Source organism: Anas platyrhynchos, chromosome 1 (genome assembly GCF_047663525.1).
Source record: "Anas platyrhynchos isolate ZD024472 breed Pekin duck chromosome 1, IASCAAS_PekinDuck_T2T, whole genome shotgun sequence".
Classification (NCBI taxonomy): domain Eukaryota; kingdom Metazoa; phylum Chordata; class Aves; order Anseriformes; family Anatidae; genus Anas; species Anas platyrhynchos.
The window spans coordinates 146,419,272-146,445,131 of NC_092587.1; the positions used below are offsets into that span (position 1 = coordinate 146,419,272).

The 25,860-nt window shown below is 39.0% G+C and overlaps 1 protein-coding gene across 1 annotated transcript in view; it reads left to right on the forward strand.

Moving 5' to 3' along the window:
* COL4A2 (collagen type IV alpha 2 chain) overlaps window positions 1–25,860 on the forward strand; it is a 135,376-nt gene that overhangs the window by 93,511 nt on the left and 16,005 nt on the right. Inside the window, exons 12-32 of the mRNA XM_027444306.3 lie at window positions 537–611; window positions 1,724–1,768; window positions 2,945–3,004; window positions 3,809–3,853; window positions 6,454–6,507; window positions 6,783–6,849; window positions 7,653–7,754; window positions 8,157–8,312; window positions 10,061–10,153; window positions 10,513–10,679; window positions 12,722–12,794; window positions 12,880–12,986; window positions 14,143–14,344; window positions 15,109–15,168; window positions 15,955–16,017; window positions 19,494–19,601; window positions 20,279–20,500; window positions 22,781–22,942; window positions 23,496–23,666; window positions 24,783–24,926; window positions 25,528–25,653. Coding sequence (XP_027300107.3) covers window positions 537–611; window positions 1,724–1,768; window positions 2,945–3,004; window positions 3,809–3,853; window positions 6,454–6,507; window positions 6,783–6,849; window positions 7,653–7,754; window positions 8,157–8,312; window positions 10,061–10,153; window positions 10,513–10,679; window positions 12,722–12,794; window positions 12,880–12,986; window positions 14,143–14,344; window positions 15,109–15,168; window positions 15,955–16,017; window positions 19,494–19,601; window positions 20,279–20,500; window positions 22,781–22,942; window positions 23,496–23,666; window positions 24,783–24,926; window positions 25,528–25,653 — 2,302 coding nt within the window. The remainder of the gene's footprint in view (window positions 1–536; window positions 612–1,723; window positions 1,769–2,944; window positions 3,005–3,808; window positions 3,854–6,453; window positions 6,508–6,782; window positions 6,850–7,652; window positions 7,755–8,156; window positions 8,313–10,060; window positions 10,154–10,512; window positions 10,680–12,721; window positions 12,795–12,879; window positions 12,987–14,142; window positions 14,345–15,108; window positions 15,169–15,954; window positions 16,018–19,493; window positions 19,602–20,278; window positions 20,501–22,780; window positions 22,943–23,495; window positions 23,667–24,782; window positions 24,927–25,527; window positions 25,654–25,860) is intronic.

The following is a 25,860-nucleotide window of genomic DNA, read 5'->3' on the forward strand; positions in this document are numbered from 1 at the left end:
GAATTAGTATCACTACAGGACAGGATGATGTTGTTTGTTATTTATAAAGGAACCTATTTTAAATACACTATCAGTTGGCAACTATATTACATTATTATAATAGAAAAACAAACATAGTTTTGAAAGCTATATTTGATAATCTCCATAACAAATGTCATAACTGAACTAATTTTTACATCTAACTTTTACATTAGTCTTGGTCCAACTGTGCCTTCATTTACACCAACACAAATCAGAGGTGACATTTCCGAAATGTGTAGAGCCAGACTCCTTTATATAAAGCGATAGCCTTTAAAGTTATTCTTATGGAAGCATACAGGGCAAGAGCACATATTGCTTTATGTTTATCACAGCACAAAGTAAATTTGTTTCTTGCTATCAATTTCTTTAGAGGTTTAGAATTGTATTCTTAGCAGGGGAAAATATGCATCCTCTTTTTCTACTCATCATTCATTCTATTCATCAGCCAGTGATGATCAACAACTTGACAAGGTATTGTAACTGTTAGTAAACATGCCCTTACGTTTTCGCTGCAGGGACCACCAGGTCCACCAGGTCCACCCGGGCTTCCTACAAAAGAACTGACGGGTGTCCCCTCCGACAAACACAAGGTAACTACAGAATATTTTCCCAAAATGTGAGAGGAATTAAGAGCTCTCTACTATCAAAACTAAAATATTGTACAAATGTGCTTTTACATATAGTACATAGAAGACATTAGTTTGTCAAAAGACATGTCTGCTGCTTTCCTGAAGCTTGAATCATAAAGTACTTTTTGTTATTATGTTGTCTGTTGAGAAAGCACTTCTCACAACGTAAGACTGGAGGTATCATAGCAAACTTGCTATTTTTGTTTAAATAAACCCAAGTATGAAGCTACTGGTCATCACTGACGTCTTCTGATTTTACAACCAGAAATACCAGCTGAGAAATGATTCAGTATCTCATTTTCCTAATAATGAATTAAATCATCCTCCTGTAAGAAGCACATTTTAGGGAAGCAATCAGAATTGCCGTGTATGTTTATGTAACATCTCTGTGGTGCAGATGTTTGTATACTTATAGTAAAGGCTTCTCCATAGGTATTGGAGAAATCCTCTACAGCAAGATACAGTTTATTCTCATCTGTTGCTTCTTACTGGGAGCAGAGATAGTCATACCTCATATAGGAATGTTCTGTGGTGAGCACCAATGTCCAGACAAGTAGTTTTCAGTTCTGAATTTGAAGCTACAAAGTTCATGTGGCTCCAGAAATATAAGTAAACCGGTGTGATACTGAAAGATGTAAAAATGTCTTTGGTGTCAAGATGGAATTTCCATGACTAAGGGGAGATGTGAGCTAGTTGTCTGGACAGTCTTTGTAGTCAGTTTAGAGATATAGACAATATCATGAGTAGGCTGCGATTTTTCTCATCCTAAGAGGAATTCTTACATCTGATCAGACGGTTCACAGATAAGCAATAGGTAAAACTTGGAGAAAGTGGATTTATTTATAGGCATTAACGAGGCACTCATCACCCAGGCATCTTATGAACAAGCCTGGAAATATCCTACAGTGTTCTTATTCCTAGAAATATTTTCAGAAAAACTATGAAATATATAGATTTTTTTTTTTAAATCTAAATTTTTTTTTGAAAAAGATTTGTAACTTTGCATTAAAAAAAGTTAATAAACTGTAAATGGGAATGCCTAACATATCTGGACTCTTTTTCTTCATTTTTAGGGTGAAAGAGGAGAACGAGGGCAAAAAGGGGAACCTGGACAACCAGTAAGTCAAGTGGAGAACAACAAAGACAAACAATATCAGAGTTAATACTGGTGCATTCTTCACTGAAATGGTATAATATGGAGCAGTACAAACAGGGGCACCAGTTCTGATGCGTTAGGAAATCTAAACAACATGATGTGTAAGAACTCCACAGCATAATCTGTTGTTCTCTTCTTGCTGGTTTACCAAAATAAGATCTTCCTTCACACTTTTATTTGAATTTTAGCTATAACTATTAATAAATCTCTTTACTGCTGGTGGTCTGCTATGTTAAAAATTACATTAAATTACATTAAATATGTATGTAAGGAAATGTTCTCAATCCTTCTCAGTCTGCTGCCCAGCACATACAAACTTTTGGTCTCATAGGTCTGTTGACTGAGAATAATCCCATGTGTTGCTGTGTCTTTTAGAGCTGTCAGCTGAACTTGACTGAATGTGGTTTAATTAACTCACATGCAAACTCCAGTCTGTCCAAATAACTTTACTATTGAGTGGTTCTTTTTTACTTCCCAGAGTGGTTTAAAATACAGTCTTCACCAACTTGGGATGCCTCACTGGGCATTTTGCAGAGCTTTATTTTCTCAAACAGTCTGGTTAACTTCCCAATGAGGTTATGGGTTATGGCAGAAACCTACAGTGTAAGCCCTGCTGCCCTCCGTATGCACTTCCTAGTCATATTTTTAGCTGATGGTCAGATTTTATACATGCAGAATTTTGTTGTGACTCTATTAGGAAAACCACAGATTTTATCTTGATGTAGCAGAGTGGGATATGTTTCAGATATGTTTCTCCTTTTTTTTTTTTTTAATAGTAGTAGCATGCCTGTATTTGCCAAATAGTTCTCTAAAGCTATAATTTGGACATACGCTGAGTTGCTTAATTGGTTGTATAGCTGAACAATTGCTTTGGCTTCTCTTCAGAGTCACAGATATAAAAGAAAGGAGGAGATGATAGAAGGGAAATCCTGTCGTCTGCCTAATGGACTGATCCTGCTATTGTAATGAAGCAAGCATGTTGCACTCTAAAGACACTGGTTCTTTCACATGCAGCTATAATTAGATCATGCATGTGTTACAATGATGTTTTTTTTCCTTCTGTTTAGCTTCCATAAGATTGTGGGGGTTTTTTCGCACTTTATGTAGAAATATGTTATCTGAATGTAATGTTTCCTAGGGTATACAATACGCTGGTGAAAGAGGTGAAAAAGGGGTAACGGGCTTCGCAGGACAAAGGGTGAGTCACTCCTTAAAGGTAAAATTAGTATTGTTAAATGTGCAAGTCCAATCTGAGACTTTGCCTTTAGGAGCAAAACATAGGTTAACAAGCCACAGACGTGAGAGCCCTTCAGCCCATGTCTTCCAAGTTATGGGCAGCTCTGAAATCCCTGGTACAGGAAAAGAAAAATGGCATTGTGAAATGGTAACAGAAGGAGGGCCCCACATAACTCACAGGTTTGGCTACACCCTCATGGGGAAGCCTCATGCATCACTCACCCAAAGCTGTGCTTGCTCACCGTGATCCCCATGGATCTCCCCAGGGGAGGATCATTCCTCCCTTGATCCCCAGCATAGTCTTAATTTCACGATTTCCACTTTAGCGCTCTTCAAATTGTGTTCAGCAAACACGAGTTTGACTCCAGTTACCCCAGAAAAATAAATAAATAAATAAATAAATCCTACTACCTTGTAGCATCTATGGATGTTTCTCTGGGAGCACTGTTCCTAAGGTGCTTAAACAGACTAAGAACAGTACTCAGCATATATTTTTTAAAAATGTCAGAGACTTTAAAATCTTCACGGTTGATTTGTAATCTCCCGATTAAGAGAAAGAAGATAAAAATCTAATACCAGAGTAAATTTCAGATCTTTCGTGTTTGCAGCGTACGTGAATCACATTGGAAAAGTATCTGAACTCTGACTGTTAGTTTTAGAGATTCGAAATAATTGTCAGACTTATTTTGTCTAAGAAATAGTAATGGTTCTTAAAAGATTTATTATGATGTTACTTATATTTATTAATTTCAATGTGCCTTCATAGGGACTACCTGGTATCGATGGCTCTCCAGGACTCATTGGAGAAAGAGTGAGTATTGCATACATGACTGTTGTTTCCAACACACATGTAGACAATCTGTCTGAAAAGTAAATTATAGAGGACAAATTCTGCCTGTAATTCCACCAACTGTAGTCTAGAAAGCATCACCTGGATTCTTCTATCATTGTAATTTTGTGTCAGTTAGTTTACTCATCAGTGAGAAAAAAATGGTCCTGTAATTAAAGTTCATTTTTCCATTTCTACATGACCACATTTTAAAAGTGCTGTGGGGAATTGTTGTTTTCATTGCTTCTTTTACTGCTACCATGATTTCTATAATTTTCTTCTTAGATGCAAAAAGTTACTAGTTTGAACAGCTTTCTGCAGACACACAGACATGGTTGAGATCTGTGGTCTATGCTACATCTTGGATATCAAAAAAAAAAAAAAAAAAAAAAAAGGAAGGAAACTGATAAATACACCAATACACCATTAAATCTCTGTCCCCATGGAAACACACCCAAATATTTAAAATAGCATTGTGTCAGACAAGTAAGACCTCATACTTTCTGTTTATGCTCAGAAAAAGACTTCTTCAGTCAGCATTAGAAATCACTTCCATGAAGTATTCAAATAACTATGAGCTGCATGACTTTGCTTCTCTATCTTTAATAGGTTTATGAATTTGTCCTGCCACCAAGGTAAAACAATAATAACATGAAACACATGGGACATAAAGCACATGAAGCAATAAAAGTAACTGTTGTGCAAGTATTCAGTTGATCACAAAACTTGGTGGTGTGGCAGTAATACATGTGTGGAAAGAGTGATGCAAAAGCCATTAAAGCCAAATGATTGACCTCAACTTAGGTTCCCACTTTGGTCGGAAATGGTCAATGGCTTCCCTTTATTGAAAGTAAATTTTGGCAACAATTTTAGTGAAATGTACATTGGTTTGGACATGGATGGAAAGGAATAGTTCTTACGTTTGTTTGTTTTTTAGGTTGGATATTAGGAGAAATTTCTTTACTGAAAGAGATGTGCGTCATTGGAACAGGCTGCCCAGGAAAGTGCTTGAGTCACTATCCTTGGAGGTCTTCAAGAAATGTGTAGCTGCAGTACTAATTAGCATAGTTAAGCGGTAGACTTGTCAATACTAGGTTAAAGGTTAGACTAGATGATCTCAGAGGTCTATTCCAACATGAATGATTCTGTGATTCTATGAATAGGCTGGTTGGTTTGCTATTCACAATAATACCTTCTTTGTTGTTTTTTGAATGATTTGATTCTTCAGAAAGAGAGGATAGTTGCCTTGCCTGCCCACATTACACGAAGCATTGGTTAATTAGGAAGCTGCTGGCTTCACTTCTAGACCACCAGCTCCACCTAGCGTAAAGAGATTTTACACCTGATACTTAATGCTGCTTTTCTGATAGCTTGCAGTATAGTTGCCAGTACAGAAAGGTCCTTGATGCCTATGGTTCAGTTCATGGTGTCTTGCTGAGAGCGGTGGAATTGTGCTTTAAAATTGTGTAAATATCTTTTAGAGCATGCTATAAAAATTAATGCTCCATGTAGGAGCTGTTCCGATTATGAAAACTGGGAGATGCTGTTTTAAAAATGCTGGGTAATAATCTAACTAGTGTGAATTTTACAAATCTACTGGCTTCAGTGAAACTGCTTTAGTTGATATCAGTTGAGGATCTGGCCACCATTTTCTACTAAAAGCTCACCTTTTTAACCCCAGTTCTTTTACTGAGTACCTATCAATGTTTTCTATAGAGAACAAAGGTTTTTAAGAAACTGAGTAAAATGCACAGGTTCTGACCTCTTCTGTATCTGCATCACTGAAATCTGCACTCTTCCTTGTGCCCCTCCAGCAGCTGAAATGTGTCCTTGTGATGGGATGCATTGTGTTTTGCCGTGTGTTTTAATGCACACACTTGGAGTTTCAACCATTTTAAGTGAGTGAAGTGGGTAGGACCTTAGACACTGAAATGTTTTCTGTGGCAGGTGGGGATAGAAAATTTCTCTAGGACACAGCTTGCCTGAGGGTAGGAGAGGTAGAATAAGGCATGCTCAGGGGTGGTCCCAAGTTCTTCTCTTTGAGCTGGGGGACTTCTCTTTGGCCAAACCAACTACGACTGCCTGGAAAGCAGCAAAGAGGACCTGTGCACTTCATGCTATTTTGTTGCTTGCTGTTTGCATTCCAGTGAAGATAAGTGTACTCATAATGATTCAGACTTATTTAGTTTTGGTGAAACAGTTTAGCATGTTCTGTCTGTCTGGCCCATGGTCCTCAGGGTTGACCAGCACTGAGGGCATCCTCCTTCTCCTCTCCCACCCTGCAGTGTCCAAGGGGATGGTGCAAGTGTAGTTGCTCCATCCCTCTGCACCGTTGCCAGAACCTGTGCCACAGGAAGTTCCTCTGGCCTTTGATGGGAGCTAGGTTTGGTCCAATGGATGGAACATTAAAGCACAAAGAGACTTAATAGTATAACCTGAATCGATACACACCAGGAAGCAAATTGTTCAGCTCTATTGCATAGTTTTCACGGTAACATCAGGGGAAGCCAGCTGCTGCAGACCAAATAATTTTACTGTCTCTCTGCTAAAGGAAAAGCCAACCCTTTTTATCTGTATTACAGGGTTTTTCAGGACCTGATGGCCTACCAGGTGGATACGGTCCTAGAGGTGCCAAGGTACTGCTTTAATTTCATTTGCTAGAAGGCATAAATTAGACGTATTTTTTGTTTTTCTTCTCTGTGATGTAACAACAGTCAAAGAGTTTGTTTGCACTGTTGAACTAGTCACATTGTTTGCTAACTTGAAATGTCTCAGATTTCTTAAAAGTTTCTGTAGTGTTTTTGAAAGTTGTTTTTGTGTGTGTGTGTGTTTCTTGGGCTTTTGTTTCAATATTAAAAGAAAATCTTTAGAATAATGTGCTTAAATGCAATGCTTCAACTTCTGTTAACAGGGAGAGCAGGGCGAGATGGGTCCTCCTGGACAATCTGTCTATATTCCGTACCACATTCCAAGAAAAGGTAGGTCTCTTTTGCTTAGGTTGCTTATCTTAGCCATGTTTTACCACTTGCTACACAGATCAAAAGAATGAAAGACTGAGAATTCAACTCCTTCAGAAACTTTGGTTTGCTAAGCTATTCCAGAAGGTAGAATTTCCTTCCAAGAGAGATCACTAATCACCTTTTTGCAGACAAGGTGGCTTTTTTGTCTTTCCTGCTGAAGCTGGATTGCTATACAAAAGGCATCCATGCATTCCGGAGTCCACAGAAAAAATTAATTAATTAATTAATTAATTAAAACAATAAAAGAGTGTGACTGTTGTCCAGTGAAAGGAAGAAATTGAGAGTCTGTGTCCTGTATCCTTTTTCAGACTCTCTGGATAAAATGCAGCACTGACAGCTCATTCATCTAATCTAATGTTTAAAAAAAAAAAAAAAAAGCTAAGAAAAAAAAATAGAATTTTTGAGGAATAGAAGAGGACTTGTCGTTTTCCTTTGGGTCATAAATATCTTCAGTGATCCTTTCAGTAGGCTTGTTTTGCCCACTGTTACCTGTTGTGCTGAGCTGTATTGGCTCAGGGTGACCAGACTAGAACCACATCAAGTGATAAAAGTTCGCAAAGACCAGAACTTCCAGGGAAAGGAAGTTTCTTCTTTTTTTTTTTCTCGAAACAAAACAAAACAAAATAAAAGTTTGTTTTTATTCTCAAAACTTTAATATTTTGAGAATTTCAGTAAATTGGGACATCTGCAGTGTACCACAAGTCAGCGTTTATGGTCACAAACAACATCACACTAACGTGTTTTGTGGGGATGTTTTTCAGGTACAAGAGGTGAACCAGGCTTTCCAGGTGCTTCTGGACTACAGGGAGAACCAGGAGAGCAAGGAGATCGTGGGCTGCCTGGTCTTCCTGGATTCTCTGATGGTAATACCTCAATAACAGTTGTTCCAACAACTAGACTTTATAGCAAATTTTAACTGGTACAGGATTGAGGTGGAGAAAACACATGTGCACTTGGTGAAATACGTGGTGCAGAGTAGTAGATAACTAACTGTGAGGTGTGTTTTGTGTTCATGCTTCAGCCCAGGGGGGCTCTGGCAAAACAACTGAAGTAGAGATGATGACAGAGCCTTGCTTCAGGACCTGCTATTGATTTGCTCAAGTGAAAAGTGTGGTTGCCATTTTTGTTGTGCACTAAATGTCTCCATTTTTCCTTGAGTGCCACGAGTAGTTTGCATGAACTGTCTTTTCTGTTACATTACAGCTCCTTGTACAGCATTGTTAAGAAATTTTTCCAAGTACTGAACAATTCTGCTTCTCTTTCAGGAGATGGGGATAAGCCAGGCTTACCTGGAGAAATGGGACCAAAAGGTGAAAAAGGTGAATTAGGATCTCCTGCTTATCAGTCAGGCCCACCTGGGTTGCCGGGTAGGCACGGTGAACCAGGGCAGCGTGGTCCTCCTGGTCCTGCTGGAACTCCCGGTAAGTGCAAGAAGAGAGGTGAGGAGAACTCATGGGAACACCATTGCTTATCTTAAAGATAGTTGTGGGCAAAGCAAAGTGAAAAAGTAGGTTGAGGGAATGAAACAAAACAGGTGGTAGGGAGACACATAGGGTAAAAGCATTGTAGGGGCATTGATGAAAGAAAGGCTTGCATGATTTTTAGACATTCCTGGCAAAATTTGAAAAGGAGGTCTGTTTGGGGCTGGTGGAGGGATATGGACATGCTTAAACTTGCATTCTGCTCAGGTAAAAATAATTTTCACAGATGAAATTTCAAACAAAAGATATGTGCCAGTACTCTGGGAAGAGTGTCCCAGTAAGTGTGCAAGAGATAAGAGGTAGATTGGAAAGGGTCTGGAATGGAGAACACTGACTGTAAATGATAAGTTTAGCAAACAGAGGTTAAAATTAGAAGTTCTGGAAAAGTTTGTTTTTTTCATCTTCCCCAGCACAAGAAAGATACTAACATAGTAAAGAGAGTCTTATGAAGGATGAACAAGATGTTTAGAGAGCTAAAGCTTGTGAGATAGAAGGAGCGGCTGAGAGAACTGGATTTCATCCTTAGCCTGGAGAAGAGAAAGCTAAGGGGAAATCTTACTGCTATCTTCCTGTACCTCTTAGGAGGTCACAGTGAAAATGGAACCAGACACACCAAGAATATAAGTGACAGGGCAAGAAGCAAAGGTCATGAGTTACAACAGGGAAAATTCTGCTGAGATATTACGAAATCCTTTTCCACCTTCAGGGTGGTCAACTACTGGAACAGGTTGCCTAGAGAGGTTGTATAGATGCTTCATCTTTGGAGATACTCAGCTGAACAAGGCCCTGAGCAACCTGCTCTGATTTTGAAGCTGGGCCTGCTTTGAGAAGATGGTACCAGGTGGTCTCCAGAGGCCACTTCTGACTGAGATTGCGTGAAAAGCACCACACTGCAGTGCAGGAGTGGGAGTGGAGAAAAGGATAGCAGGAAGTAATCCATTGGTCTGTGGTACTGCAAAGTATGTTGTGCTGAGAGATAAAAGCAAAGGAATTTGGGGTGTAAGAGACCAAAGAACTGAAAGAATCATCCACCATAACAGAAGAAGCAATGAGGAGTAGGGGGCTGGGAAGAAGTTACAAGGTCTGTGATAGAAGACCTGGGTCCTGGGGCTGTGTGTGTGTCGAGGCCATGTCCTGTAACCATGCTGAAATGAGGTCGGAGCATATACATTCCCTGAACCCCTCATGCTGGTCTCCAGCCAAGCAAATACATGTGCTCCAGCCAGTTCCTGGTCACTGGAGTGCTCCAGCCATGCAGTGCAGTCATGGCCAGAGGGACAAAAAGCCTGACAAAGCTGGTCTAGGTAGGACAGACTGTCCATGCTGAGCAATACCAAAGGTGGATTCTTTGCAAGCAGATGAAAGCAAGCAGGACTGAGGAATGCAGAGACAAGCAAATGGCCCTGTTGGAGTAGGTGGTTGTGTCAGTACAGACAGGCAAGCAGAATGAAGGTTGGATAAGTAAGGGGGCAGAGAGACTATTAACAAGCAAATGGAAGTTACTGAGAATAGGTTTGGGAAACTGTGAGTAGGGGTAGACAAGACAACAAAAATAACAAGCCGGGTTAGACAATGACATTTAGGGTTACAGAAAAAAAGGCAGATGCAGTCCAGCTTGAAGAGGGAGGAAACAGGAAAAGTAAATCTAAAATACATTAACTTATCTTTTTATTCAATTAAACTTGTAGGTTCTCTCTTTGGACTAAAAGGACGGGAAGGGACACCAGGTAGACCTGGCACACAAGGTTACCCTGGGCCAAGAGGACAAAAAGGACCCAAAGGTAGTTTATAATACATAACTATAAAGATCATAGAATCATAGAATATCCGGAGTTGGAAGGGACCCTTAAGGATCATCAAGTCCAACTCTTGATGCTCTACTGTTATTCTTTGTGTAAAACTCCCTGCGTATTCAGTTTGAGTTAAGTTGAATTATGACTCAGGGAGTGATGCATTTGATCTGAGGCTAACACGACAAGTAAAGTTGTTAGTGTCTTATAAGAAAAAAATAAGCACTTTTCTCAAGTATTTGATAAACTGCTCAAGTGTTTTCAAGTATATGTATATATAATGGGTACAGCTGAAAGTGTATTTGTTGTGACAGAGTGTTCTTTCTTCTCTTTCCAATACATGTCCTTAGGTGAAGAAGGGGATTGCAGTAAATGCCTTCTGGGTGAAGAACTCAGAAGGGGCTCCACTGGCCCCCCTGGCCCACCTGGTTTTCCAGGAACCCCTGGCCAGCCAGGGAGAAAAGGAGAACCTGGTGATCAAGGTCAACATGGTATTCCTGGCTACCCTGGAGCAAAAGTGAGATATTTGCTTCTTTGATGCAGTTTTTTATGCCTACTGAAAAATTAAAAACAACTATTCTCCACAGGAAAAAAATAAGGATGAAAAATAGTTTTTTCTGTACCACCTCAATTGTTTTCGGATTGCTACAAAATACTGAAAGCCGAAAGATGCTGGGATGAGGATGAAAATGGAATATCTTGAGAAGAGCAAAAGATTTCCACAAAATCCAAAATATATTTTCCATTTAAACAAAGCTGTTTCAGCAAAACACTTTAAAGCAGCTGTAGTACCGATTATGATCTGGCCAGAAGGGTAACAATTTCAGTAGTCCCTTCAAATTGTTTCTAATAAGATGCATATGTCAAACTGATTAAATGTAAGGTTCCTGTTTATAAATGCATACAGTCTTCCTAAAAAACACTGTCAACAGCCCTGAAAAGAGTGCTTTGCTAATAATAATAATGTAGTACTTTCAGTTAGTGCTTTTGGCTTTCTGAACATAAACCAAACTCACTTGCAACTATCTAGATTTTGGTGTTTGTTTTTTTTTTTTAAATTAAAATAAAATAAACATTGGCTTGATTGTCGACATAAAAAAAAAAAAAGTTAAAAACTTTTTTTCCAAAAATTCAAAATACTTTTATGAAAATTTTTATTTTCTTTGAATTGTGAAAAAAAAAAAAAAGGCAAAAGTATTTTTGAAACATTCAGTGTTGTAACTTTGGTTAAATTTTTCATATTTGCAAGGTTTTTTGCCTTTGTAATGAATGATTTCTGTTCCATAAATCCCAGAATTCCAGAGTTTGACACAGAATTCTATAGAATTAAGACATACACGGACATGTTATATTATAGCAAAATATCATCCAGCGGGAAAGCACTTTATCTCAGTTTTTGGTTTGCAACAAATTCAACATAAAACAAGTTACCTTAGTTATTTTTGGTCCATATTCTTAGAAAGAAGTGACTTCATAATTCTTTGAGCTTGTTCAGTAAGTTTTGTGTACAGATAATAAATACATTTCATTTAGATCAGATCTTTGTCAATTTAATGAAAATAAAATTTTATCCCAACCCATGGGCATTCTTTTTTGTAGAGAAAGAGAAATTAGGAACAGCTGTAAACCATTTCAAATACACGTTATGTGCCAAATTGCATTATGCACATCTAAACGTTGAAAGCAAAAAATAGCAAAATGAACATCATACTATTAATGCAGTGTTATTGCTGAAAATTTCTGCAGCTATATAGTCAATGACATAATTCAGCATCATATTAAGTTCCTGATATTTCTTTTGGCCTATATAAAGCAATGTTCAAAAGAAGCATCTCTACATGGGGCTTCACTGTCCACCACAGCTAGAAAATACAGACAGGTAAAGCAGGATCTTTTTGCTCAAATTTACTCTCCCCTTCTAGACTTACAGAAGTGTGAACCTGTATTCTTGAGATGACCTGCAGCTGAGATACAGTTTCCACACATGCTTTTCACCAATGCTTTTTCTACCACGCTTTTTTTTTTTTTTTTCAGAGAAGATTGGAGAATGTCAGTAAAAGACAGTGATGCAAAAGATATCATATTAAGTAATTTATGGCAAAGGAGTATTTCAAACAAAAAATAAATGCACCAGGAATTCCCTTCATTCAGTGTCTGCCTTGAAATTCAGTAAAAGGAAGATAGGGAAAAATGACTGATGGAGTTCTCCAGTTGCAGTCATCTACAGGACTCGAACGTATGAAAACCCACAGGTCTTCCAATGACATCCTCATGCAGAAGCACCCTACCATGCCACACAGACCTCGGTCCTAGTTAGCATATGTTAATAAAGATTCAGGCACTAGAATGGGATTACTGGAGAGGAAACCATACACAGAGAGTAACAGAAAAGCAGTGAAATTTAAGGAGGGTTGGTGGTGTTTTTTTGGTTTTGTTTTGATTTGTGTTTTTTTTTTTTAACAAGTTTTTAAGTAGAAGAGTGGGAATACAAGTATGTATACTTATTCTTTAAGAATTCCTGTTTCTTTTGTGTGTTTTTTTCATTGTGTGTAACATCAGGGATCGTCGGGTCAAGATGGATTTCCAGGACCAAAAGGACAAAAGGGAGACTCTTTTTACATAACTACTAAAGGTAGAGTAAAAGTTCGTGTCACGTTATTTTGCATTATTTATACCTTTCATGAGAGAGCAGTCTTAAAATGAAAGGTCTACTTTAGGCACCAAAGGAATCCGAGGAGACCCTGGGCTTCCTGGTATCAGAGGGGGAGATGGTTTTCCAGGCAGAGATGGATTAGATGGTTTACCAGGACAGCCTGGCCTTCCGGTAAGTACACTTAATTACTAATGCATTTCATTCTGAGCAGATTACCAGGCTGTCCTTCATAAAGACATAAAGATGCATAACTAAACTGGCTGTGCTAGTTATTGATATATCAAATATTGATCTTATCCTCAGGGTTTTTTTGAGCTACCTTTCACTTTTATTTCTGTTTTATTTAAGCAAATAAGTACATGTAGTAATATATAACCCATTTAGGCCAATTTGATATTAGAGGTTAACTTGTGATAATTAGAAGTTTATTGTTATCCAGCATTGTGTAAGCCATTCTGTGTGACAATTTGATTTGAGGGAGTTGAAAGCAATAATCAGTACAATTTTACAACCTCAAAACATAGGTCATGTTGTCATATATGCACTTGGTAGCACCTCATCTAAGTAATTGTAGCCTTCAAGCAGTTGGACACGTAGTCTCAGGTGGTCTTCTAAGATCCGTCTGTAGGCAAAAGAAGAGTGACTCATGTCACAAATGTTTTGGACCACTGGGATGCTCTTGCCTCATATCTAAGGATGAGCTAGAGCCATTTCATCCAATATGGACCACGGTGGGTTATACTGCCAGTGAAAATGGCACTTTAATTACTTCTGTGAATGGAAACATTTCCCAGTGATGTTTTAAAGATGTAGATTCAGCATTGCAGTGACATCACTACAGTAGCAGAACAAGAAGAACCAGCCCATTTGAGCACAGTTTTATGTCAACACCTCTCAAGATGTACGAACTAAATGCCACATCAGAACTAAACCTAATTCGTCTTTAGTGATGCATGTAGTTTCCCCCAAATCTACTCAGGGCATTTCAGAAAGGGCAGTAAGGCTGTCCACAGCAGTGACACATGTTGTCCATCAACATTGCCAACTTCACTTCATACCAACTTCATAGCCAACCAACTTCATTGGCCATCATTTTTAGGGGAATGCTCCTTCTAAGAGAGTTTCTCTTATGCCCTTGGTGTTGTGGGGTCTAAATTAATGTCTGCTAATTTCAAATATGTTTTATTTGCAATGTTGATATAAAGAGCTGGGATGCAATTCAGGAGGAATAGGTCTGTAAGATGTTATTCATGAGAGTACTTTATGTTTGATTTGTGTTTGTTTCTCAGCAAAGTTAGGAGTGATCACCTCTATTCACTTCCCACAGGGTGATACTATCAGGGGCGACCCAGGCGATCCTGGTTATCCAGGCGAATTAGGCCCAAAGGGCTTTCCAGGGGAAACGGGTCTTCCAGGTGAAGGATTTGTTGGTCCAAAAGGGTACCGTGGTCCTCCAGGTGACCATGGAACAGATGGAAGCCCTGGACCTCCAGGTCTGCCCGGTCCACCAGGAGAGCCTGGCCAACTAGGTAAGAAAGATGACTGTCTTGTATCAAATCCGTGGAAGATCACTACTGAATTGTGTGTGGCACCAGTGTTGAAAAGTTAGTATTTGGTGGAGGATTATATGGAGGAAAAGGGATTGCTTATATTAGTTGTCCAGAAATCTTAAAAAAGAAAAAAAAAAAAAACACTTCAGAAGTCCCAGTAGTTTTATTGGTTTCAATTAGAGTATTGAAACAGCGTAAGTGAATATATTTGTGTCAGCAAGTAGTCTTTTGTGTCTTGAACAGCTGGAGGCAATGCAGCAATGTACTGCCTTTAGATTACTCACAGGGGGTTTTATCTGGTCTACCCCATCCAACCTCATCTTTTATTTGAGCAGAGAAAATCACGTATTTTTCCCTCAGAGCTCTTTGTAGTATCTTCAAAACTTTCTGAGTCTCTCATGTTCCCAAAAGCTCAGGCTTGGAGTATTTTTATTTGGCTTCAGGTTGTTCAGCAGAATATGAAAGCCTCAGCAGGAACCTGCCAACCCCATATGTTGCTTGGGATACATAGGCTCCTCATTTGAAAATTTGAAAATTTAGGTTGCAAGCCTAGTTCTAATTAATATATGGACAGAGAGTTTCAGCGTTTTATAGCAAATAGGCTTTAAGTAGCTTCTCCAATGCATAATACATAAAAGAACACTTTATATGATGTTATAATATACATTTTGTTTAGAAATGAGAGTGTTTTAGGATTTTCCACTTTTAAATGATAACTATCCTTTCCCATTCTTTGCTTGTAGACTGTGGGCAGGTCATTGAAGACTTTTCTAGAGGAGACGGAACTGAACCAATATGGTCAGGTACTGAACATACAAATGGCTTGAATGTATTTCCATATTTAGTCTTATGGAACTCTTAAAGCTGGATAAGTTCTTTCTGATGACTGGTTTGGGTACTCTTAATTGAAAACTTTTTGAAGTTCAGGTCACAAATAACCGTGCATATACAGTATGTAGCTCAAAAGTAATTGAATCAAATTGAAAGTATTCTAAAATTCTTGCAGTTTTACCTTCACCATCCAGAAGTTCCTTGTTTCATTTTTCCTGAGTGTTTATTGCGATAAAATAATGATTACCATGCAATATATGGCAACAATCCCAGAAATGAATTACCAAAGGGAATTTAAGAAACTTTTCTGAAGAACTTTGAGTAATGAGTTTTAGTGCAATTTTATGTTTAAAGAACCTTCAGTTGTACCAGAAACTGACTTGGTTTATTCAGGGGTACAAATTGCTAGCAGGCAAACAAAGTGTCTCTCTTTCTGGTAAGTCAGGTGTCCTGAAATAGCTTTCCCATGACAGCCTCACTAGAGCAGTTACCATAGCCTCTGTAAAATAGGCTGGGCTGATTATTGGGATGGAGCTCAGCTTGAGTGCCACCCAGAAAATGCCACCCATAACCAATGTTTTGTTGTTGTTGTTGTTGTTTTCTTTTCTTTTTAATGAAGAATAAAACTTACAAAATTAGGCTTTTACCCGTTAATTTCATTCACCTGCTTTAACAATGTTGTCTGAACTGTCAGGCACAGAGCTGGTGAGAGGCAGCATGTGAACACACATGGTGTGACTAACCATCTTTCTTTGCAGGTGGGGGCTGTGTAAGGCCACCAAAGGGGTCCCAAGGCAAGCCAGGACTGCCAGGAGCCACAGGTAATGTTTTGCCTTCACCTTTTTTTCCCATATACACCACGTTATGAGGGAGATCTTGCCAAACCTGTTAAAGTCAGAAGTTTAAGAAGTTAAAGTTTAGAAATGGCAGTGGAGGGAAGTACTGACCTGAAGCAGGCAGAGGGTTCTAAGCAGCACACAGCCTGGTGGCTGCACCATTCCTAAACTAATTCTGCCTGTGTTAATGAGTGTCAGACATGAAACAAAAAGCAAAAAGCTGTTCTGCATATGAAAGTAAGTCAAGAGAGAAAATACACAAGTTTATTGGTAGAGAGTGTATTGAGGCCTCTCCAAGACGACTGGGCACCTCACAAGTTGCAATGAAGGACTGTGACAGCTTCTTACTGTTCCTCGTGAGATATACAGAGTCCCTTCTGCAAGGGTGAGCCTAATCTCTTTAATGTGGCTTGGTGTGATGGGCCAGATTGTCTGATGCAATGCAGTTGCCCTATCTGATGCACCACGTGCCTTCCTTGCAGAGCTGGTCTACAACCAAGCCCAGAAGGACTTGGATCTGGTGATCCTGGGCCTTCACAGCACTGAAGGTTCCCCACCACTTTCCAGAACAAAGAGGGCATGGGGACAGGGTTTGAAGGACTATGTGAGATGGGAACTGAGAGAACCACAGAGAAGTTGTAAGGAGCAATCATAACCACTGACCTTGAAGAGGGAATCTCTGACCAGCACCACAAACTATAAATTCCTGTAAATTTATATACTTACAGCCTAAGCTGTTTTTTAGTAACTACTTCTATCACCAGCTGACCAATAAATAAATAAATAAATGGCTGGGTTATTCAGAGTTTGGGAAATGTATAATTCTTGATGTACCCACTTCTGAACCGTTCCCTCTGTGCTTCAGGCAACATCAGAGATCTGGACTATAACATTTAAGGTCAACCTCTTTTTTTCCCAGCACAAGGTTTATTATGGCATGCATGGATTGATTTATAACAAATTCATGTATCTTAAAAGGGAATGGTTTATCTCTGTTGAAAGATGATGACTATCTCTGATCATTGTTTCCTTAGTCCTAATGCCTTTAGTTTGGCATTAGGATCTATGCTTCTGAAGATTGTTTTCCTTGCCGTCTTTGTAACTTTTTTCTAAGTAGGGTTATTTGTTTCTTCTTTCCTTCATATGAACTTGGCAGTTTTTTTCTTTCAGTGAATGCAGTCAGACTGCTAGCTCTAAGAGTGCTGCATGCAGGTGATGCTACAATCACAGATTTGTGTGGTTTATGTTTTGTAGCTTTAGTTAGCTGTTTAACAAATCTGTCTTCATCAATGTATATGTTTTATGAACTTTAAGACTTATTTTGCCTTCCTGCCCTCCAAAAACTGGAAAAAGGCCCTTGCTGATCAGAATGCAGAACTCTGCTGCATTCTCTTCCTTTCAACTGGAGGTAGGTCTGGAATTGGAAAACTCAGAGGTACAGGACACGTTTTACGTCTTTTCAGTTTCTTGTCACTGTAGCTGTGTTGGTCTGATTTCCTAGGGCATAATTCCTGCCCACATTCTCCATATTGACAAAAGCACCAACACCTTTACAGCACTTTCATTCTCTGCTTAGGGTGTTGTGGTTTTGTCCTCAAGACTTCCTGCCTTCTTTTCAGCCAGGATGGAGCTCAGCTATAAACAACCAAGTGTCTCAGTGTCCTAGTTGTTGATGACAGTATATCAAGCAAAAAGTCATCTCTATAGTCTCACACCCTCATGTTATTGTGTTCCTTTGAAATTCCTGGCAACACGCACAGTTTATCCTAAGTTACATCCTGGTATCTAGTAGTCTCAGGACCTACATAACTGCTGTTGAATAAGATGCTTAAGTTTTCTGTTTCAAACATACAGATAAAATGCTTGCAAATTAAACATTGTTCTAAAATAAAAACTTTTCTTACTGCTGTTTGGCACAATGTTAACACCAGATAGCATCATATATTGAATTACTGAAATACGTGTAAGCAGCGGATGCATTCTCCATCTGCTGCCTTCTTTCTCTAGCATGGCTTTTTAATTAGAACAATAATGAGCAGAATAAATGAAAGTCAGTTATTACAGATGGGAAACAAGAGAAGATGCCATTTGGATAAGAGACATGTTAGAATTTTTCATTGAGACCTGAAAGCCTAGGATTTTCTTTTAAATTGCTTTCTGAGAAGTTATTGTTCATATAAGAGAGAGAACAATAGTCCTGTACTGCACTGGGAAAATACTTTTCACACTGCATAGGCTGTTTATGTGCTTTTTAATTCTGGCCTTTGAAAGGTTTCCTTCTCTGCTTCACACACACACACACAAACCAGATAAAAATGCAAAAATCAATGGTTAAATCAGAAATCCAGAAAACTAAAGTGGAAAGAAATACCAAAATTCAAGTGATATTTTCCTTGTTTTGTCATAGTTTGAGTATTTATTACTTTCAGTGTAATAAATAAATGAGTTGTAATTCATGATGATGCTAAGCAACAACACTTAAAAGGTTAAAGCATGTTCCTGACCTTCAATCCTGAGCTGAGAACTTAAAGAGTTCAAGGAGCTAGGGAGGGGAGAGAAAGAAGGCATTCCCCAGGAATTATTTTGAAGGAACTTCACCAAATGTCTGGATCTTGGAATACAATTAATTGACAAGAGTCATGTAATAAAATTATTGCTTGGGAAAAATAAAAAAAAAAATTAAAAAAAAAAATAAAACAAAAATAATAGTTTTATAAACGTAACAGAAAGAAAAGAATCCTATGAAATGGTTCCAGATTTTGCGATGTTAAGAAACAGTAATATTTGTACTTATCCAGATGTCATTACACCACGAGAAAGTGAGGTCTCATTTTACCTCTCAGGAGATAAATCAATATGAACATGAGTTCAGTGCCAGAGGAACACTTTTTCAGGGCACAGCTATAAACCCGCACTACTACAAAAATAGTAAGTAGGCTAGTTAATTTGTATTCAGTTTCTAGGATAAGTAGATCTAACCTTTAGCCTTACATTTCTTTTTCTGGTTATCTAAACCAGTCAGCTTTGTCCTGTGATCAGTTTAGCAGGGAAGGGAAAAAATTGTTCCTCCAACATTATCTCACCTGTGCCCATTACTGTTGAGCATTCTCCCTTTGACATTTTCTTTTAACCTTAAGCTAAAACGCTTAATTACAAAATATTATTTTAAAAGGTCTCAAAAAGCCTATGAAACTGACGATTTTCACCCTACAAGGCACCATTATCATTAGTCTTAAAGTCAGGGGCAGTCCTTTTAATCCATGTTTGTAAGAGCACTTAGTTTTGATCTATTCTTGGGATCTTGAGCACAGTATAATCCCATAATATTTTTTAAAGTTTATCTTTGTACCTGGAGACACATAATTATGATATTTACCACTACCTTTGCTTACATTATATGCAAATTTCTGTTTTGTTTGTTTAGATCATCACTTTCCTTTTACTTCTTTTATATAATTTAGGAGCTAAAGGTGCAAGAGGATTCCCAGGTGATCCAGGCCCAATGGGATACCCAGGGCTCAATGGTACACGAGGTGATCCAGGTTGGGAAGGATTGCCAGGTCCTCCAGGTATCTTGAAATAATTAATCATTCATTATGTACTTATGACCTCTGCTATAGTCACAGGAGCGCTGTCACCTTATTCCAGATGCATCTTCATTTATCTTCCATGCCATGATCAAACAATAAGCTATTATAAAAATTGTCTTTTTTGAAGCCAAAATGATTTTCTGAAGGTTCTCTAATGGTGAAAAGCAAAATAGACTTCAACCTTTTTCAATCTGCTTTATAGTGCAAAATTACAGATACAACAGTTCATGAAGTTGATGTAGAAATAAGGAAATTCAGTAATAAGTCATTTCAGATTCCAGATGAAATAGAATGATGACTGCAGAAATGAAGAAATTAGTAGTATTAGTGTTTCTATTTAACTCTTTCCAGCATTAATATAAATAATACTGATTATATTGAAGACAGAGTACTAGCACTTGAAACAATGAGGTCCAGTTTCCCAGTCTTCCTCCCATCATCTGTGGGAATGGGGACTTGCTCCCTCACAGTCATTCACCTACAGGGTGGAAGACAGGCATACTGGCAATGGTTTATCAAGAGTTTGAAGAAATTGACATTGGTCCCTTGAGATGGGTCATTGCCTCTGCTTTTCCCCACACATCTGGTGTATCTAGGATTTGCACTGCAACATCTATAGTGAATGCTGTGGTGCCTAATCCCTGTTTTATTTCTAGGTTTTACTGGGCCTCGGGGAGACAGGGGCCTAAATGGACTACCTGGACTACAAGGACACCCAGGCCTTACAGGAAAGCCTGGTGCTCCAGGACTGACAGGACAGAAGGGTGTTCCTGGTGAAGTTTTGAGAGCAACAGCAGGTTCTCGAGGGGATGCTGGGCTGCCTGGCTTCCCTGGCTTGAAAGGCGCACCTGGAGATCAAGGAGTACCAGGAGTTAGAGGTAACGCGTACTTCCCAAACTACAGATAGGTGAGAGTAGTATGAGACCATGGCAAAATGCACTGGAGCTACCAATAACCCCAGTGTCAAATACCCATGCCTGATGGTCTCTCATCCCTTCCCCATGTACCTTGCCTATTACCAAAGCACCTGGCTCCTCCAAAAACCTTCTGGAGATCCACTGCTTATGACCAACACTCCTTCACACTGTACTACATGAAATCAGCTGCAATAGGATACTAAAGAACATTATTTTGCTCATCTTTGTTGTGTTCAGACACACTTTTTAGTTTTTCCCATTGTAGTTAATTATCCTGACTTTTCATTCACATACTGCATAGTACTGAGTTTACTTCCCACACCAGAAAATGTTTAGGTAACACATGGCTTTGCAGAATGGTAAATTGCTTCACATCAGAAATTGTAAATTTTAGCTGAGAGGACATAATATTTAGTAAACTGTGAATCATCTGTCTTACCCAATCGGTCTTTGTACGTTCAGGAATGAGGGAAAGATAGCATTATGTATTTATTCTTAATTTTGAGGTGTTCATTTTATTTTGTTATTTTACAGATTTTTTTTTTACAAAAAACATGTCTTCTCCATACAGAAGACAGAGAAAATCATAGCTTCTCCACAAAATCTGACTTTGACTCTCCTTGAGTTCAGTGGGGGACTTTCAAAAGTACCTGTGGGAGTTAAGCATCTCTTTCTGCACAGTTTCTGCAGCAGTTGGACACACAGTTAAATTTAAGACTGAAGATTACCCTCTTGCCCTGTTGTGTAAATGAGGAAGGAGAAGTAATTTTGTGACTAGCTCAAAGCAAAGTAGTGTGTCACAGGAACTTATTTTGGAGACTCTTCTCATGATTTGCAATACAAATTGAAAAAGAAAAGAGCACGCCATTTTACCTGAGCTATTTGAAGTGAGGGGAGTTGATTTCATCTTCAGTAGAGTCATGGAGTGAAGTGATAGAATAAAGGCAGCTCTGTTGCACTGTGGTAATACTTGGAAAGTCTGAGAAAAGGCAGACACTAATGCCTCTAGACTATTTTTCTGAAAATGACAAGAAATTCAAGGGGAAACACAGAATGAAAAGGAAAAAAAAATATATGTGACTTTGCACCTTCTTTCTTAGTGTTTCTGTAGCACTAAATTTTCAGTTATAAAAAATAATTACAGTAAAATAAAAATCATTATTAGTCTGTCAATTTTTGATGTATTTCACAGTTCTGGTCAAACAGCCAAAACAAAAGGCTTGTGATTTTTTTATATGAATGACTTTTATTTTATTTTATTTTATTTTATTTTATTTTATTTTATTTTATTTTATTTTATTTTATTTTACTTTCATATTAAGTGGTTAATGAATACTTTATATCATCCATGCCACTTAAACTCTTAGCCCTTCAGAACGGGGAACTAAAGTCTGTAGCCTGTTGTTGAGAAAACTCACTGTATGTGACCATTTAGGTTCTCTCTGTTATAAAGCACATCTAGCTACATTCAAGCCTATGGACCTACTCTGATGTAAAATCAGAATAAAGACAAACAGATCCACTTGGCCTAGACTTTAAGTGCCATGTACTTTTAAAGTCTTGTATGCTATTGCTTCTCTAATCTTAATGCAAAGTGCGCATTGCTTTTTAAATCTTGAAGGGCTTTACAACCCCTTTGCTTTTATTTTGTAGAGATGTAAATTTTCACTCAATACATTAAGTGTAGAATCAGGGCCATTTTTCTTAGGAATTTGTATGAATCTTATAACAATACCTTACATGAAAAGTTATGAACAATAACACAAAGCAAGAACCCTGTCAGATTTAAATTTTTCCATTTCTGCCTATCATATTTTAGAAAAGATATAGACATTGTTTCTGTCTTTTGGTCAGTTGCTCAACTGAGTTCTTACAAAGATGTATGCGATAAAAGGAAAAGATCAGAAATTACAGAATTATTGGAGTTAGAAATGGAAGACACCTACTCTGTTTAGATCCACCTGGTAGCAAATTACTTCCATCAAGTGGAAAGAGCCTATCAACCTTTCTGATTCTCTGATTCTCAACCTATCTGATGCAAATATTGGATTAGTACCAGTATTATCAATCATTTAAAAACTAATTAGCAGTCTTTTAATTAGCTTTTCCTGTTCTCACTAATTTTCAGAGGAAAAGCATAACCTGAAAGAACAGTGTACATGTGCCTGCTTCGAGAAGTTACATGTAGTAATCAGCTGTCTAGATACTGATGCTCTCTAATGCAAGATTATGGTATTTTAGGAGCGGATGGTAGCCCAGGTTTGCCAGGAGCCAAAGGCGATCCAGGGCTGCAGGGTCTCCCTGGTCTGATGGGTTTGCCAGGATCACCAGGAACACACGGATTCCCAGGCCCACCAGGGAACCCCGGGCCAGACGGAGGACCTGGGTCTCAAGGACCCCTTGGTAAGGAAGTATTGCTGTCCTGTGTCACTTTCTCCTCCCACTTCTCTGTGGCAGGGCAACTGTATGGCTTACGAAGGGGAAAGTTAATCTTGGGATTGTGGCATGTGCCAGGCTTTAATTCCCAGTCAGGTAGCGCAGGTACTGTGGTAGCAAATCGTGCCAGTGTCACAAATGCGGGGGTGATGATGGTCCTCACTGGCAGAGCTGCTGCTTTTCCTTCTGTAGCCACCTTCCAGGCCAGGTCAGAGCTTTCCAGTGGCAGACTGGGAGAACAGAACAACCAAATGGGAGTAGTCTTGTAGAAAAGGGGAGTTATTCTTAAATTAAAGAGGAGGGGGAGGTCATGTTAGGACTGAGTATTGAACCAGACTGGTAGCAAGACTGTTTTACATTCATAATCATTTCTGAAGTTCTTTAATTAAAAAAATCCAGACTTTCCCCCCTCAACTTGAAGCTGGTATGATAGTATTTTTCTCCCTCTTGAGCTACCTCGTGTGAAATCATCATGTATGTCCAAACACTTTTAATCTCTTTTCACATGTTCACATGGCAGGTCCACCAGGTGCAAGGGGAGAAGATGGTGAGCAAGGTTTTCCTGGTCCCGTGGGCCTGAAAGGTCTGTCTGGTGACAAAGGTGAAACGGGGCACCCAGGATTGCAAGGTATACCTGGCGTGATGGGTCCCCCTGGCATCAGTGGAATGGATGGATTTCCAGGAGATAAAGGTAAGCTCTGAACAGCTGCACTGGGAAAAATGCTGTTCTTTAAAGCTGCTCTGTGCTGAAATGAACAAGCCACGCTTTCTGCTGGGCTACCTTTTTAAAACAGAAGAGTTATGTTCATAGGCCTAGTATATTCCAGAATCACTGTTGGTTTTCCCTTGTGTTATGTTTGGTGACAATCTAGCTATTGCAACCCTTTTTTGAAGGGCAATGGCTGCTGTATTTCTTCTTTTGAAGAACATACAGTATTTACTATTTGCTCTCTCCAAAAGTTTTTTCCTTTGTCCCAGTCCTACCAGCTCTCAGTGGAATTTGAGAGATGTTCCTCAAAACCTTTAAAGTTTTCGAAAGTTAGCAGCTGCATGCTGAGCAATGCCAGACACAAGACCTCAATGTTGAATTTTAATGGGATACCAATCTTTTTGTATAAAGAAGGTGAGATTCACACTTTCCAGTCACAAAAGTGTTACATCTGCATCACAGAGGGAGTTTCAACAAAGTTCAACTCCATGAGAAGCCAACTAAAACAGAAGACAGGGTGCATATCTAAAAATGCATGTAGCAATTTCATCAGCTGGAAAGATCAGACTCAACTAAGACTTTTTTTCCTAAAATTATTCTGAAGTGCTGCTTAGCTCTCATTTGAGAGGAATGATCATCTGTTTGTTAGCATGACCCATGTAAAACATCGTCCTCTTGTTTACTTGTTTAGAAGAGGAGTGCAGTCATCTTTGTTGAGAAAGGTTTATGACTGGCATGCCCTACAACTGTATCTGTGCAAGCAGAAAAAGGGGTTGCCTAAAAATTCTGCATGGAATTTAGTCTAACTTTCTCTAGCTGTAGGACAGGGGTTGAATTGGTTTTTTCAGAAGATGACACTAAGTTCTGTCCATCTTCACAACTGAGTGAAGCCCTGGTCTTGTTTGGGTACCTACCTCTCATAGAGCTTGGGTGCCTAATACAAAGCAGCACATTGCCCTAGGCATCAAGGCACCCAGAAGTAGATACTGCAGCAGTGAGGTTTTTATACAGCTTTAGTTGAGCATTACTAGCTTACATTTACTCAGTCTGCAGAACGCTGAGCAAAGTAACACTTCTCTTCCCCTTCTTTCTTTAAAGGTCTAAAAGGTTCACCTGGCATTGATGGTTTCAAAGGCATGCCAGGCCTGAAAGGAAGACCAGGAATCAAAGGAATCAAAGGAGAATTTGGTTCATTCGGGGCTCGGGGTGATAAAGGCGCACAGGGCGCACGAGGCTTTAAAGGTATTTGCTTATGGGTGGTACCAGTGTTTGCTTTTCACATCTGGAGAACTATTTTGCAAGGGTGCACAGACAAAGACAACACATTTTTGACATAGCCGGGTTAGCTCAGACATTCCTCCACCTATTTCACACATGGGCCTCTGGCACAGAGGCCTGGATTTTAAGCTCAAGGAGGGCTTTATGAATCCTTAACATGGTCAGGTTGGAGACAGACACCTCGTTACCCTGTTTATCTGAGGGTTTCCCTTTCACTGGAACTACCAACTTGTTTGTGCTTTCTCCAGTGTGGTTTCTTTTTTATGAACACAAGATAACTGATCTACTGAGAGGTATATTATCTATCACAAAGGAGTCTGTGTCCAGATCCCCAGAATAGTATGTACAAAAGGTTTAACTCATTTTTCATGTTTTCTTATGTTTAATTGTTCTGCTGACATGTTGTATTGATGCAGGCAACTTTTTATGCAGATAGGTTTTCCATAGCTTATGCAAGGTTATCCAGTAATCCCTTTTTTGCTAACTTCACTCTTCTGTTTTTGCTTTCTCCAGCACACTGCCGCTGACCAGCTTTTTAAAATACGATTGTTTTCTTACCCTCTAGGTGACCGTGGGGAACAGGGTCCCCCAGGAGAGCCCCCAAAGCTTAAGCCCAGCATGATGATGGAAGTTAAAGGTGAAAAAGGAGATGTTGGAGAAACCGGCACCAAGGGATTCTTTGGCTTGAAAGGTCAGTGGTCACGACAAAGCAAAGAAAGCACATTCACAGCTATTGATCAGTGTCTAAGTATTTTCTCAGTTGCCGTATAAAATATTTTCTGCTCAATGCACCACTGTGCTGCAGCCCACAAGGTTGACAAGAAAAGCTGAGCTCACAGCTGAGTTTCACAGAGAGAAAGCCCAAAGAAAGCACTTCATGTTTATGCCACTCATGTGT